Here is a 15834-nt window from a genome sequence, read left to right on the forward strand (position 1 = left end):
TGAGTGGAAAATCCAACACTGCTGATTTCTTTCATTCTAAAACAATTAATAGTGGGACAACCAGAAATTTGTTAGTATAATCAAACTGAGAAAGTGGCTTTTCTTCTTCCAGATATAAAAGGGCTCTTCCCTGATGTGACGGGCATCACAAGTAGTAAGGAACCCTATAGTCCTGGCTCCATTCCCATTTTGGATTATTTAAATGATAATATAAATATGTATATATATATATCAACTAAAAGATCTGAGAAGTTGATTCTAACATACCCAAATAGGAGGTGGGAGGATCCATCTTATTTGGGGAGAGCATTTGTAAAGTTTTGAAAGGCTTCTCATTGTTCATGAATGAGTAAACAAGAAAAGTACCAATGTGGAACCTATAAAAGAGATCGTGCTCAAGGATAAGTTCACAGCCTTCAAGAGGAAGAGAATGAACTTATGTTTCGAAAATATTTATGAAGGAGGGTTTACAATAGGAAATTATAGATAGCGTCTATGTGGAATTCTTAAAAATTTCAAGTGAACATGGACTCTATAAAATAAGACGTTAAAGATAAAAAGATGAAACAAGAGACTAGGATGAGAGGAGAGCTGGACGAGAGGCAGGAATAGAAAAGAAGCAATAATGATATAAGAAAAGGTTATAAGAAAATGAACCTGGCATTTGTAGAGTATAAAGCTGCATTAGAAGCAGTAAAGAGCAAAATAATCACTGCAGGAAGGTAAATTGAACATGTAAAGAGCTAACTTGATAAAAGCTACCAGAATGTAGGGAAAATGGACAGGATAAAAATTATGAGGTGAAAAGTATGTTAGATAAAAGTAGGAACTCTACAAATTGAATGAATAACATTCCTTCAGAACAGATAATGACTAATAGAACAGAAACAATCATAAAAAATTATGATTCAGGAAAACTTAGAAGAAAATCCTAAAAGTATACACTGAAAGAGCTCATTGTGTGTTGACAAAAATTAACAAAAATACCAGCACCTAAATATATCCTGATGGAAGTTTGAATTACGAGGATAAAAAATGAATTCCACAAACATCCAGCTCTCCTTGCATCTTACAACTTAACACACATTTTTTTCTTATACAGAAAAAAATCCATAAATTGCAGACTGGATAATTTGAAAATCCTTCTAGACCAAAAATTAACGAAGATACAACAGCACATAGAAATACTGAATAAAATATAACAAGCATCCCTTTAAATGAATACTTGAATTTACAAGAATATAATAGAAATCCCCAGTGTGCAAAAAGTCAAATAGTAAGTGAAAAACCAGAGCTGTAAGGGGGAGCATACTTTGACTACCCTGAGGAAATTTTCATACCTTGGTGACAAAATGGCTTTTGTTTTAAATGGCCTCACAGAGACAGAAAAGTTCTTTGATCCATACAACTTGGGATTTCTTAGACTTGTGTATAAAGCCAGGATCCTCAAAGGATCATAACCTCAGTGAAAGCATAGACTAAAAAATAAAACATCTCCACTGACACGGGGAAAATAAGGAAGCTCACATTTCTTGGCTTGGGTTCCTGGGGAGGGGGGAGGGCTGTGTGTGCATGTGTATGGGATGCTTTTCCTGAGAGTTTGTAATCAACTGCTGCTGCTTCAGTAGCTTTCACGTTATAATCTGTATTAATTGTGTGGTTTAATAATTTTAAATAAAATACCTTAGAGTAACAGTTCCAGGCTGGTAACATCTATCGGATGCCAGGAAGAAGCTAATACAAAACATATCCTCATATCAAACCCTGCAGTTTTCTCACAGATAAAACCCCACTGAACTTTGAGTTCAGAGTCCAAAGCCAAAATAGATACATAACACACACAAACAATCTACAACAAAAGATATTTAGCAGATAAAACAGCATGAGACCCTACCAAGAATGTCAGAGTAGAATTGTCACATACAGGCTACCATTTAAATTAATCACATAAAAAAGAAATATAAGAGAAAAAAATTGTATGCACTTCCCACAGAGCCTCAAAATATATAAAACAAAATTGACCCGTTTAGAAGGAAAAATTATAACTATGTAAGATTTATAGATATATATAAAGAATTCTCACCCAGTAATTGGAGAATACACAGAAATATATAGAACACTTACAAAATTGATTTTTTGACTACACATATTTGATATACTTTAAAGAATTGATACATAGGCTGTGGTCTCTGACCACAAAGCAATTAAGTTTAATCAATAATAAAAGACTAATTAAATAAGTAAACACAAATGTTATATTTGGAAATTAAAAAAACTCAAATAACACACAGGTCAAGAAATAACTCATAAATTTAAAATTCAATTATGTATCAGAACTTGTGGGGTGCAGCTAAAGGATTTAGAGCCAAAATCTTAAATGTGTATGTTAGGAAAAGAGAAAGACATTTGTGATGTAAGGATGCAAGTAAACAAGTTAGAGAAAGCACAGTATGGTTAATCAAAAGAATGAAAAAAGCTAATAGAGACATGAGCAAAAGTCAGTGGAATAGAAAATATTCATCAGAGTCAACGCGTAGTTCATGGAGAAGGCTTTTAAGAGAACTGATTAGAACTGTACCTATTTAAGATTTAATCATAGTTAAAATGTTTATTCAAAACTTAGCATGGGCTTCACTGGTGGTGCAGTGGTTGAGAGTCTGCTTGCCAATGCAGGGGTCACGGGTTCGTGCCCCGGTCCGGGAAGATCCCACATGCCGCGGAGCGGCTGGGCCAGTGAGCCATGGCCGCTGAGCCTGCGCGTCCGGAATCTGTGCTCTGCAGCGGGAGAGGCCCGCGTACCGAAAAAAAAAAAAAAAAAGAAAACTTAGCAAAATTGGGACTGGACAGTTTTATAGTCAAGTTCAAAAAATTTTAATCTTGTACAAAATTTTTCAAAGAATTAAAAAGGAGATATTCTTAATTTCTTAAATATATGTATTCTAGTAATAGTTTCACAAGTAAAGTATGGGAAAGAAAAGCAGTTAGAAACATGTTCTTTGAAGTTAGGAACAGGAGTAGAATGCTCATTGTCTTTATCTGTACAGTATAACACTGTGAGTCATAACCTACACGGTAGGACAAGAAAAAGTTGCAGTAAAAAAAATTATCATTATTCACAGATATGTGATTATCTACATAGAAAATTCAATAGAATCTACTAGTGTTATTTTAGAATTAATGAGAGTCTGCCAGTCTGCCATATAATATCAGTATATAAACATCAACTATGTGCTATACATCAGCAACAAACAAATGGTAATTTTTTAAAAAGTCTCCCTTTTACAATAGCAACCAAAGCTCTAAAGAACCTAGGAATAAATCTAATAAAAGAATAAGACCTTTAAGAGAAAAAAGGTATAAAATTCTACTGAGATATTTAATATTTAACAAGCAGATATCATTTTATACCCATTAGATTATCAAAAATTAGAAAGTAAAAATTAAACAGTAACATATTTTGTTGAGGATATGGATCATCAAGGATAGAGTGGTAGTATAAACTAGCACAACCATTTATTGAGCCACTTACTATTTAGTTAAGTTGAAAACGTGCATACCCTATCATCTAGGGATCCACTCCTATCTCTGTACTTTCCGCAACAAGACAGAACATTTGAATTCAGGACCAAATGGAAAATCTTTAGCATATGCTTCTGCTAGATAAAATATCCTCTGAGAAAAAGCCTCAGTGAACAATTAAGGAAGTAAAGTACATTTCAAAGAGCATTTCAAAAATTGCCTGGGTCATTAGTTTTATGACTATAAATTTACTTTAAGTTTTATCACAAAATCCTTTAGGGAACATCTTCAGTCAAACATGGCTTGGATGGCCTAGAAAATCCACAGCATCCCTAGACAGAGAGCAAGTTTGGAGAGAAAGCATGTACATGTGATTTGTAGTGAACGAGTACACTGTGTGAATTCATAGTGTATCCATCTGTCCATATAGATACTAGTCAAATAAGTTAATGTGTTTCTTTCTATAATTTGATCATTTAAATATATATGTCTCACCAAAAGTTTAAAATTTTTTTAACAGTGTAGTGAAAGAGTGGGTCAATTATAATGTTCACTTGTAACCAAGACTTGATAAAGAATTAACTAACAAAAAATTGTAAGGAGAGGACAGAAGAGTAAATGTAAGCAGTATTGCAATAAGAATAGCCTTTATTGCCTATTAAATTTTCAACCACTCATTCATGTGTGATTTTGTGCAAGACTAATTAATATCTTAGAAAAGAAAAGTAGGCCCATTTGTGCTGTTATGTGGTCCCATCCACTGAACTACACAAATAACAGTTATAGTAATTAAAGTTGTTTTTTATACCCACTGTCATTTTCAGGTTACAGTGAATTTGCTTTGAACGAACATGTTTGAATATGGTGAAGCAAAGTGTCTCTTCAGCAAAGTGAACACAATTGCTCTTCAGATTAAAGGGATAGAAATATGATATTTCATTAATACATTTCCAGAGTAGGGTTTTGACTGGTTAAAAAGATATATGTATCCAAAGAATTAATTGTAATCATTGTATAAAACACTTTTGAATATGTGTTTTTCATTCTATTCCTGTGTGTGAATATCTAATGAACATGTATGGGTTGGTAACTTCTTGTGTGTATGTTATTTTATGTGTTATTTAATCTGTTTAATTTATTCTTTTTGATCAAGCACGCAAATCATCAGAAGCATCTGGTAGGAAACCACTTTTTACAGAATAATTTGTTTGCTTTGTTGCTATAAGTTGCATTTTATGAGGCATTCTGTAGCAACTAGAATATTTTATATTTACTGAAAATATTTGTACTACAGCATGTATGTGTGTGGGGAGGTATACTTAGAAATAACATATAGAGTTCTAAAGAGGTGAGTGTTTGAAGTAGGGGTGCCAGAAGACAGTATTACAGTCTACTAGATTTACACTTCCTAGAGGTTTTGGAAGAGACTGTATTGTTATTTGTTGATAGAACTTGGTATTTTCATAACTAATTTACCTCCGTTCCCATCCTGTTTTGTGCTTTCTGACATACACTAAATAACCTAAATAGAATAATGCTTTTATTTAGGTAAAGAATGAAGATGAAAATAATTTAATTACATGAGATTAGGGGGACCATGAATTATAATCTGCTCAGTAAAAAAAATTTTTAACTTATTACAAAAAAAGATACTATTAAGAAACGACTGCTTATAGTACCTAATACTTGCTCTTTCCCTTATAGAAAATTTTAGAGGAACAGCTCCTTCTCTTATTCCCTAAATGGATAGCCATCAAGATTTAAAATATTCAGACCTGTAACCCCCACTGTTCTTCCTCCTTACTCTGGCTCCCCTCTTTCTTTAGCCAAGTGATCTTGCCTCCTATTTCCCAGAAGAAATGGAGTACAGCAATTGTGAATAACTCAGTTTACTCCTGGGCCTTTCCACATACTGAAAAGCGTCGCTGTGGCGAGTAGCTACCTCCCTGATTGGGCACTTTCTTGCCCATACACTTCACCTCCCACTGCTGCTGTACACTTTTACCCTATGCTGCAGCTATTTAGGTCTGTTGACATTTCCTGAGTAAACCATGCTCTTTCCTTTATGCATTTGATTCAAGATCATCCCAGCCTATCTTTGTCCTCAACTTCATCTGCCAGAGGAACTGTTTATCCTTCAAGATTCAGCACAAATGCTGCATCATCTTTTATGCCTTACCTTACTACCCAAGAATTTCCTCTTTTGAGCTTGAATAGCACCTGTAGATTTCTTAGTTGTAATCCTTGTCACATTCTATTACAGTGGTTCATCTATTTCCCCTTTAGCTTCTCATCTCCTATATAGTGGAGATATGTTCATTCTTTGTTGTGTTCCCAGAGTCTAGCTCAGTTTCTGGTACCATTGAACAGTGCTCAATAAATGTTGAGAAGATTGTTAAACCAGCACCAATGAAGTAAAAATACCTGGAAGACACTGTTGTCTCTCAGAAGGGACTTAATGAAGTATTACAATTCAGAGTGTCTTTCCTACAGTAGAGTTTTGAAAAAGAATAGAAGTCCAGAGATGGCATTGCAGTAGTTATAGGATGTGTATTTCAGTATATGCTACTTAATATTATTAGCGCTATTGCTATGAGGAGTTAAATTTTTTGTTAGCTGTTTTAAGGAAAATTAGAATGGTATTGATTTTGGCGCTGAACAGTAATTATTGATTTTATTTCCTAACCATTTAATTTAAAAATATTCTATTTGAATATGTTCAGTCAAATAATCATTTCTACATTGTTTTAGTCTGTACATAATATTTTGTAAAAATGTGCATAAGTGATTTCATGCTAATATGCTGTTTTTATGAGTGTCATTTAATCATTGTTTAATTTATTTTTCGGATACAAGCTTGCTCCTCTTCAGAAGTATCTGGTAGGCAATTACTTTTAATAAAACAAATGTTACCTTTTAAAACTTTTTATTTGGTTGTTTGCAAGTTGTTATGCTCCTCTTAAAGTTATATTTTTATAAAATATTTTGAGTTAATAAAATATTTTAGTTGATGGGAGAAATGGTTTAGTTTTATGTTGAGTTTTATCCACAGAAATTATTTATATTGCAGTTTCTTGTGTGATATTTTAGAAACAACAAATATAGCACTGTGAAATAGTGGGAGCTGTACAGGGTAACATAAGACAAATTAATACACACCACTTAAATTAGATAACCCAGGTTAATGAAAGGTTTTTGAAAGGAAAATATAGTTGTAAATCTTGAGTAAAACAGCTAATATTTTAATTGGGTATTTACCCTAGGAAGTTTATATTCTATTTTGTTCTGTTTTCTATTTGTTTCCCTTCTATTTTCTGACATCCATTAAAAGAAGTTAAATAAAATTGTGCTTTTATTGTAAAAGAGGTGTCAAAGAGAGAGGTGACATTTATCACATTACAAAGAAAACTGGAGAATTCAACATCTGGAGTAGTTATAATCTGTATAGTAATAGATTTATAAACCCTTCTTATAAAACATGAATGATAACCTCCTTTAAGCTTTGCATAATGGCATACTGTAATGAACAACATGCCCTTTTTATAACCAGTAGCAATCTAGAATCTAGCAGCAACACAGAACCAAAAATTGCCCAGTAAATAAATTTACTAACTATAATTAGTGAAACATTTCAGAATTATCTGAATAACATGGAATAAAGATATGCCATACTTGAATTTTTAATAAATTTTCCTAATGTTTAAAATGAACTCTCTAATTTTTAACAATGTCGTGTGTATAAATATATTCAAAGATATTTTGAGGGTGGTAAGATTTAAGTTTTTTTTAATGTACTTGTAGATATGCATAAAAATTATCACTTTGTTTCTTCTTTCTTCATCTCATGAATGTGGGTAAATATTTCTACAAACCAACCCTGGGTGAACATATAGATTCCTTTGGTATTTCTTAAACTGAAGAGAAAATAAATTTATATGGAAAATAAATGTAATTGAAGTATATACTTCTGGGAAGAAATTGAGGTAATTTTTGGTGTGTCCTCATTTTTTTAGTACCTAGTTTGCTCCATTATTGACCAGTACAGAACAAAATATATTTGCAGAAAAATCCTTTGTTGAGATGTTTTTTCCTAAGGAGTGTTACTAATCACTGTGTTTTCAGATAGGTACTGATGATTACTAAGAAGCATTACAACCAATATTATAACTCATGTGTTGAGCTCCAAAACCTGTGGCTGTTGCAGGATATCACAAGGGTTTAAATTGAGTGTAAATGTAGATATGGCTTATATATGAACACAAGAAAACAATTGAGAACTTCAAGTATATGCTTTATAGGGAACTCCAGATTAAATGTGCTGCAGTGTTTGAATTTGGCTTTCTCCCACCACTCGTTTTATTAATTAGTTGCCAACACCTTATGTCAGTGGATATAAACTTTAAAAATAACTAGAGAAAAGCATTTAGAAAGTTAAATTCACCACTGTGTAAAAATAATAAAATCCAAAGCAAATACATATGGTTCTAGATTGCCTATTTTTTTAGAGTTATTCATAATCTAGCATGTTATAAAATATTTTATTTTTTGTGTTTATATTTATAAGGTATATATTTTGGTTAACCAATATTTTTACAAAGAGTTAACTGTGTTCATCTTTGCATCTAAGTAGTACACATATAAACCAGACATTTCATGTGTATATGTATACTTATGTGACAAAAAGTGTTGCAGGAAGAGTTTTCTTTGTGGAATTATTTAATGACATTATAATTAATGCTTATCCTTACTCTAAAAAGGAATCTATTTGTTGAAATAATTTGCAAAATTTAACATCTTTAATTCACACCATTTCTGATAATTTTCATCTAAGACCTTTATGAGAACTGTTATTTACTTTCTACAGTGTTACTTGACAGTAAACTCAGAATACTGATGAGTACAGAGAGTATTTCAAAGATTTTCCTGAATATCCTATTAGTGCATGAAATTCAGTAGTACTTAAAATTTTTCCTTTAGTTTATTCACCAAGCAGGAAAAAAGGAAATTGTCCTTCAACTTACCATCTTTGGCAAATACTGCCAGTCCTTCCTTTGACCAGTTAGTTTTTTCTTAACTCAAGATCCAATTAGCAAAAAGTGACAGGAGAAGCTGAAACAGGATGTTAGGGATTTTTTCCTTTTCCTGATTTTCTTCCATGTCTCCAAATTATCTATACTCATGCAGGCATCTGGAGAGTTTATACTGCAACTTGATGTGCAAGTTCTATAGATAGAAAATAACTAAAAATATTTTTCAAAAGAAATCAGAGGTATATTTTGGGAATCACAAGTTGTTTCTTAAAAGCCACAGTTGCATTTAGCAATAAATTATGTTTTTAATTTATTTTATAGCTGTCGTTTCCAAGTCAATGGCATGTGCAGATGTCTGTTTCATGCAAAAAAGAAAAAAAGAGATCTTACTTATAAAACCACTCTTCTTCAGTTGTAACTAGTATATTAACTTTTTAGAAGTAGGATGACTTGAACCTTCCTAAACTCAAAGAAAATGTAATAATTTTCCACCCCCAAATCCACCCCCAGGAAGAATTAGATCATATTTGCATAAGTAGTTGCAATTATTTGATTCATTGTTTTGGTGAATGAGATTTTCATATAATGGAAAGATTCTAATTTTAAAAATTATTTTTCTTAAATTTTCTAAAATAGGTATTTTGGGAATATTTTGCAAAATACAAGTGACAGTTTATATAAAGTAGTAAAATAATATGTTCAGAAATGCACACTAGTGTTACATAAAAACTAATGTCTGCTGTTGGTGCCTGTGAACACCATTTTGAAATCTCAAAGCACTTAAAATGCCAACAGCTTTCTTGTTTAACAGTATTTTGCCAAAGGTACTTCAGTGGGGGTAAAGGAGGAAATTACAATATATCTTACATGCCTCAGTTTAATACTACTGCATCATTAGAAGATCTTATTAAAGTATTTGTGAACCCCTCATTGAACTTTTGTCTTTTTATCATCATTATCATCATTCTTATTATTACTTCTGAAATAAATGCCACTGTGCCATTTGTTTAGCCTTTTACTATTTCAACACTATTTAAATCCTACTTTCATCTTTATTTATAGATTCAGATATGAGAGGAATAAAGGGAACTCCCCCCCCCCAAAAAAAAAGAAAGACTAAAATAATTACTTCTTGTGTAGTTAGGTTTTGCTCTCTCAAACCTAACTATGGGAAAAATAATACATTTTCTTAATGCCATTTTATCTCTCTGGAATTTTTTTTTACTATTTGTTTCTAAAACCCTGAAGTTATTTTGTAAACAGAAATCATTGTTAGTAGCTTTGTGGGAAGACAATGAAAAGAGGAATCCTTTTAAATGATTCATCATTTATCAAATCTAAAACTTCAAACCACAGCTCTATAAAATAATGTGGCTATTATTGATCATTATATAAACATCTGGTTTTGAATTGCTTTACTTTAGTTTATATTATAAATTAGGCATTCAGGCATTTCGTTTGCTCCAAATTTAGAATGAGAGCTTTAAGCTGTTTGGGTTTTTTGGTTGTGGTTTGTTCTGTTTTATTTTTAAGTCTTTGTGGCTATTCTTTGTGTTAGTCTGTAGTTTTTCCCTTTCTCTTTACCTTTAGTAGAGAGGATACAAATCTAATAATATAAATCCTTATACCTGAAAACAGCCCTTTGTCAAAGTCAGTTAGTTTTGAAACTCCACAAATCAACAAATTCACATTCTCCAGATTTTTTACTTCTTAGGTTTACTCTGTTAATATCTGCTGGCTTATTTATTTACAATAAGTATTTTGTCCTATATTGATTTCTAACTTTTTTCATTACTTTCAGGTATGTTTTCAGGAACAGTATTTTTATTATTAAATTTGAAATTATCAAAGTGACCTCCATAGAGAACAGTATTAGATATTCTTAGAAATTGGAGAAACTGTTTGCTTCTTCTTTAGAGAAACTAAATAGCTCTCTAGTCTAATCATGGTTGTGAATACATGTTTCATGGCAACCATAGTTGACTTAAGTCTGTGTTTTTTAAGCAAATATATTTATGTGTAATGTATTTATGTATGTAGTATAAATATTCTTAGAAGTCAAAATTTGGTTTTTTTTTTTTTTTTTTTTTTTTTTTAATATATTTTCAGTGAAAGAGTTTCTAGCCAAAGCCAAAGAAGACTTTTTAAAAAAATGGGAAAATCCTGCTCCGGTAAGGAACATTTAAAATTTTCTGTGATTTAAAAATCTTGCTTTAAGTAAAATCATGATTCTCACCTAAATAATTTACTACTTCAGAAAGTTTAATTTTCAAATAGCATTAATAAATATAAGATGAACGTGAGAATTTTGCCATAATATTATGTTTTGATTTATTAATAATTTTATGTATACCTAAATTGGAGAAGGAACTAATTTCTGATATAATACCTGATTATACATTTTGATACTAATTCCAAGTTGCTACAAACTCTTGATATTTTCTAATATTCTAGTCATTTTGATTTATGCCTTCGACAGCATATTTATTATTTTTATTAATTATGACAATTAGGGATCATATTGTGCAGTTTCAAATTCTTAATCACAAATACTTGGCTACTGACAACATACCAAGTACACTAGGATCCTTTCATAAATGTTTTGATGAGTTAAGTTCTATATAATTTAAGTACTTTAGATCTTAACTAAGATCTAAAAATTATATATAAAAAGAGCCATCTACACTTGCCAAAAACTCTTTTTCAATTTATTTTTATAAATAATTAATGACCTTTAATAGTAGGTGAAATTTTGAAAACTTTTCCTAGCATAAAAATCCTTTTGAAGTATTTTTTCACTAAAAAATATTTAATTTTAAATAAAATGTTACGTTTTATGAAGATGCCATCATTACCAAGATTTAGAGCATGAGCTATATAATTTATGAGGAAGATAGCATATTCGTATGAAAAGCAGTGACTAGCAGAAAGAGATGTTTTGTTGTCTATTAATGATGTTTATTTTCATTATTTAGTTGGGAACTTTATTAAACATTTCAATCCATTGTTGTTGATAAAACCAAAAATTAAATATTAATCCATAAAATTAAATAATTAATTCAGTCAGAATTATAAGGACTTTTTCTTTCTGTATCCATACAGAATCTCATGGCAATTTAAAATTATTAGAAATAAGAATGAAAACAAGTTTTATAAATAAAAACTTAGAGTTACTTGCTTCCTCCTTAATGATTCAGTAAGAAGCTATGATGTGTCTCCAAAGGCAAGGTTGATTTGCAAAAGATTAAGTCCAACTACAGTGAATTCCAGTAGCAATCCAAATTCCTCACTTATAAAAGAACCATATTGCATCACATTTTTCTAAAGCTTAATGCTATATAGAATGGCCCTTGGAAATATTTTTTCCAAGATTTTCATGAAGATGTTTATAATGAAAACCTATTAAACAAATGGGTTAGCAATTACTATTTGGTGCCACTTAGCACATAATTTGTTCCTAGTAATTTTCATTTTGTTGTGGCAGCAACAAATTGAATAGATTGATGCCTCCAATTCTTTGCTTCTATGCTATAGTCAAAGCCAAAGATATTTGCTTGTAACAAAGCATCTTTCAAGGAGAAAGAGAGTGATTATTCTTCTGGGACTCTGACTTTTGGTTATCTTTGTGGGAGTGAGGAACTCTTTTTACCTTATTGTTACTTTTTTAGGTAATACTGGGTTGTTATCACATCAGAGAGAGAAAACCATTAGTATCTCTCATGCTGTTATTATCTAGTTCATATAAGGATAGAAAGGAAGTAAGACAGTGTTTCTTCAGAGGTAACTCTAGTGAAAGGACTCTGATCCTCAGCTTATCTATTCATTATAATTATTTGTAAGTGCACTAAGACTGTGTGGCTTCCATGATTGCATACTTCTGGTCAGTTTGTAATTATTAAAATATGGAGCTAATTTATTAGAAGTCCAATACTATGAATTCATATTAGAATATGGCCTTTCATATTTCAACTGAGGATCTTACTTCCTCACATTACTATTATGCTTTGTTTTGCGATGTAAGTCTCTTCTCAAATATTAGATCCTTTCTTATTCAAAGGGAAAAATAGAACCAATAATCTGCAATTTCAGTAGTCTCTTTGTATTGTTTTTAAATGGTTAGTTATAAATTACCTATTCTGATAGCATATCATTAAATCTATTATAGTTTTCATAGTCTTCTTATGAAAATTTCTAATTTTAAAGTTTATTTTTTCATGTATATGTAGAATAATGCTGGGCTGGAAGATTTTGAAAGGAAAAAAACCCTTGGAACAGGTTCATTTGGAAGAGTCATGTTGGTGAAACATAAAGCCACTGAACAATATTATGCAATGAAGATCTTAGATAAGCAGAAGGTTAGTGTATGCATTGGTTTGGGGTTTTTTTTTTTTGGAATTTAAAAAAAATTTTTAATTTTAAATTGAAATATAGTTGATTTACAATGTTGTGTTAGCTTCAGGTATACAGCAAAGTGATTCAGTTATATACATATATATTCTTTATTAGATTCTTTTCCATTATAGGTTATTACAAGATATTGAGTATAGTTCTTTGTGCTATACAGGTTCTTGTTGGTTATCTATTGTATATATAGTGGTGTGTATATTTTAATCCCAAACTCCCCATTTATCCCTCCTCCCCCACCTTTCCTTTTGGTAACCATAAATTTGCTTTCTATGTCTGTGAGTCTATTTCTGTTTTGTAAATAAATTCATTTGTATCATTTGTTTAGATTCCACATATAAGTGATATCATAGGATATTTGTCTTTGTCTTGCCTACTTCACTTAGTATGGTAATCTCTAGGCAGAATACTCTTTAACATAAATTGCAGCAATATTTTTTGGCCCCATCTCCTAGAGTAATGGAAATAAAAACAAAAATAAACAAATGGGATCTAATTAAATTTAAAAGCTTTTGCATAGCAAAGGAAACCATAAACAAAATGAAAAGACAACCTACTACAGAGTGGTAGAAAATATTTGAAAATGATACGACTGACAAGGGATTAATTTCCAAAATATACAGCTTATTACAGCTCAATATCAAGAAAACAAACAGCCTAATCAAAAAATGGGTAGAAGATGTAAATAGACATTCCTCCAAAGAAGACATACCAGTGACCAACAGGCACATGAAAAGATGCTCAATATTGCTAATTATTAGAGCAATGCAAATCAAGACTACAATGAGTATCACCTCACACTGGTCAGAATGACCATGATCAAAAAGTCTACAAGTAATAAATGCTGGAGAGGGTGTAGAAAAAAAGGAACCCTCCTACATTGCTGGTAAGAATGTAAATTTGTACAGCCAATATGGAGAACAGTATAGAGGTTCCTTAAAAGACCAAAAATAGAGCTACCACAGGATCCTGCAATCCCCCTCCTGGGCATATATCTGGAGAAAACCATAATTCGAAAAGGTACATGCACCCTAATGATTATAACAGCACAATTTACAGTAGCCAAGACATGGAAGCAACCTAAATGTCCATCAACAGATAAGTGGATAAAGAAGATGTGTGTATATATACACAATGGAATATTACTCAGCCATAAAAAAATGAAATAATGCCTTTTGCAGCAACATGGATGGACCTAGGGATTATCATGCTAAGTAAAGCAGTCAGACAGAGAAAGACAAATATCACATAATATTGCTTATATGTGAAATCTAAAAAGATGATACTGGTGTATTCATTGTTATTTACCTGAAGAGTAAATTTTATCTGCTAGATTATTAAACACATGCAATAGAATAACTTACCATTGACACCTTCAGATAATTTTATTGTTGTGTTTAATTTGCATTCCTCTTTATTGTGACTATATGACACATACAATTAATAGTTTGAGTGTAGGGGGGTACATTATGATTTCAATAATTATTTATACATAATAGGTATATATATGTTTACTAACAAAATATTGAATTCTATATGTAAAGAACAGGCATCTCTATTACATTCTGCCTTGTGGAAAAATGCAGGGGCCAATTACTTGATCTTTAGATTGAGGTAACAGAAATTTAGTGATTTGTTTTATGACTTAATTTAATTGACAGTTGAAGCCCTGTTGTTTAACATGATTGAGCTGTTTAATTTAAAATGTAAGTTAAAGCAGGAAAAAATTTGAAAACCTGCATACTGTAACAAATATCAAATCATTATATTATACACCTCAAACTAATAATGTTACATGTCAGTTATAGCTAAAAGAAATTAATTAATTAAAAAATGAATTTTAAGTATTTATCATATATTAGTGTTATCTAATGAATCAAGGTGTCTGAATAATTCACGCTTTAAATATTAAGCTTCTGTTTTCCTAGTAATGACTATTGAGGGAAAGTAAAAGAAAAATGGCGAATCTTGATTTGTTATCTTACAGATATTATGTACTCAAGAATGACATTTTGGCTTGCTGGGATACAGATAGGAAAATGTGGAGGAAACAGTACTGAACGAGTAATCAGGGTTACAGATGGTGGGTAAATTAGTGCTATCCAATAGAAATATAATGTGAGGCACATATGTCATTTTGAGTTTTTTAGTAGCTACATTTTTAAAAAGTAAAAAGAAATAGTTAAAATTATTCTTAATTAATAGATCTTTATTTAGCCCAAGGTATCTAAAATACTATCACTGCCACATGTAATTAATATAAAAATTACTGAGATGTTTCATATTCTCTTTTTCATACCAAGTTGTCAAAATCTGATGTTTATTTTACACTTACAGTATATCTCCATTCAAATTAGCCTCATTTTGAGTGTTAAATAACCACATGTGGCTAGTGGCTACCATATTGGACAGCACAGCATTAGACTGGTCTGAGGTTTCAGTCCAACCTCTATTTTTTTTTTTTCGGTACGCGGGGCTCTCACTGTTGTGGCCTCTCCCGTTGCGGAGCACAGGCTCCGGACGAGCAGGCTCAGCGGCCATGGCCCACGGGCCCAGCCGCTCCGCGGCATGTGGGATCTTCCCGAACTGGGGCACGAACCTGTGTCCTCTGCATCGGCAGGCGGACTCTCAACCACTGTGCCACCAGGGAAGCCCAACCTCTATTTTAAAACAAAAACCAAAACTAACCCCTAATATGAAAAGTAGTAATGGATTAAGTCTCTCTAAAATTAAATTCACCCATACACACATTTGTGCATCTTTGTCTACTGCCCTCTTTCACTTTATCTTTTCTAACCATGCTTCTTGAAAAAATAGTTTAATCACTCACCGCTAACTCACTTCCTTTTAATTCTTCAACCCACAACAATTTAGCTGCCTC

General features: G+C 31.6%; 1 protein-coding gene across 7 annotated transcripts in view; it reads left to right on the plus strand.

The window, feature by feature from the left end:
• PRKACB (protein kinase cAMP-activated catalytic subunit beta) overlaps positions 1–15834 on the plus strand; it is a 143616-nt gene that overhangs the window by 83912 nt on the left and 43870 nt on the right. For 5 of the 7 annotated variants that reach the window (XM_027114178.1, XM_027114173.1, XM_027114174.1 and 2 more), the window contains exons 2-3: positions 10659–10720; positions 12776–12904. In XM_027114178.1, the coding sequence (XP_026969979.1) occupies positions 10659–10720; positions 12776–12904 (191 nt within the window). Of the gene's footprint in view, positions 1–4672; positions 4697–6375; positions 6400–7412; positions 7422–7479; positions 7503–10658; positions 10721–12775; positions 12905–15834 lie in introns of those variants that run through there. The other 2 variants (XM_027114176.1, XM_027114175.1) reach the window with 2 other exon arrangements.

This window comes from Aethalodelphis obliquidens, unplaced genomic scaffold (assembly GCF_003676395.1).
Source record: "Aethalodelphis obliquidens isolate GAN/ISIS:26980383/991018 unplaced genomic scaffold, ASM367639v1 scaffold13, whole genome shotgun sequence".
Taxonomy (NCBI): domain Eukaryota; kingdom Metazoa; phylum Chordata; class Mammalia; order Artiodactyla; family Delphinidae; genus Aethalodelphis; species Aethalodelphis obliquidens.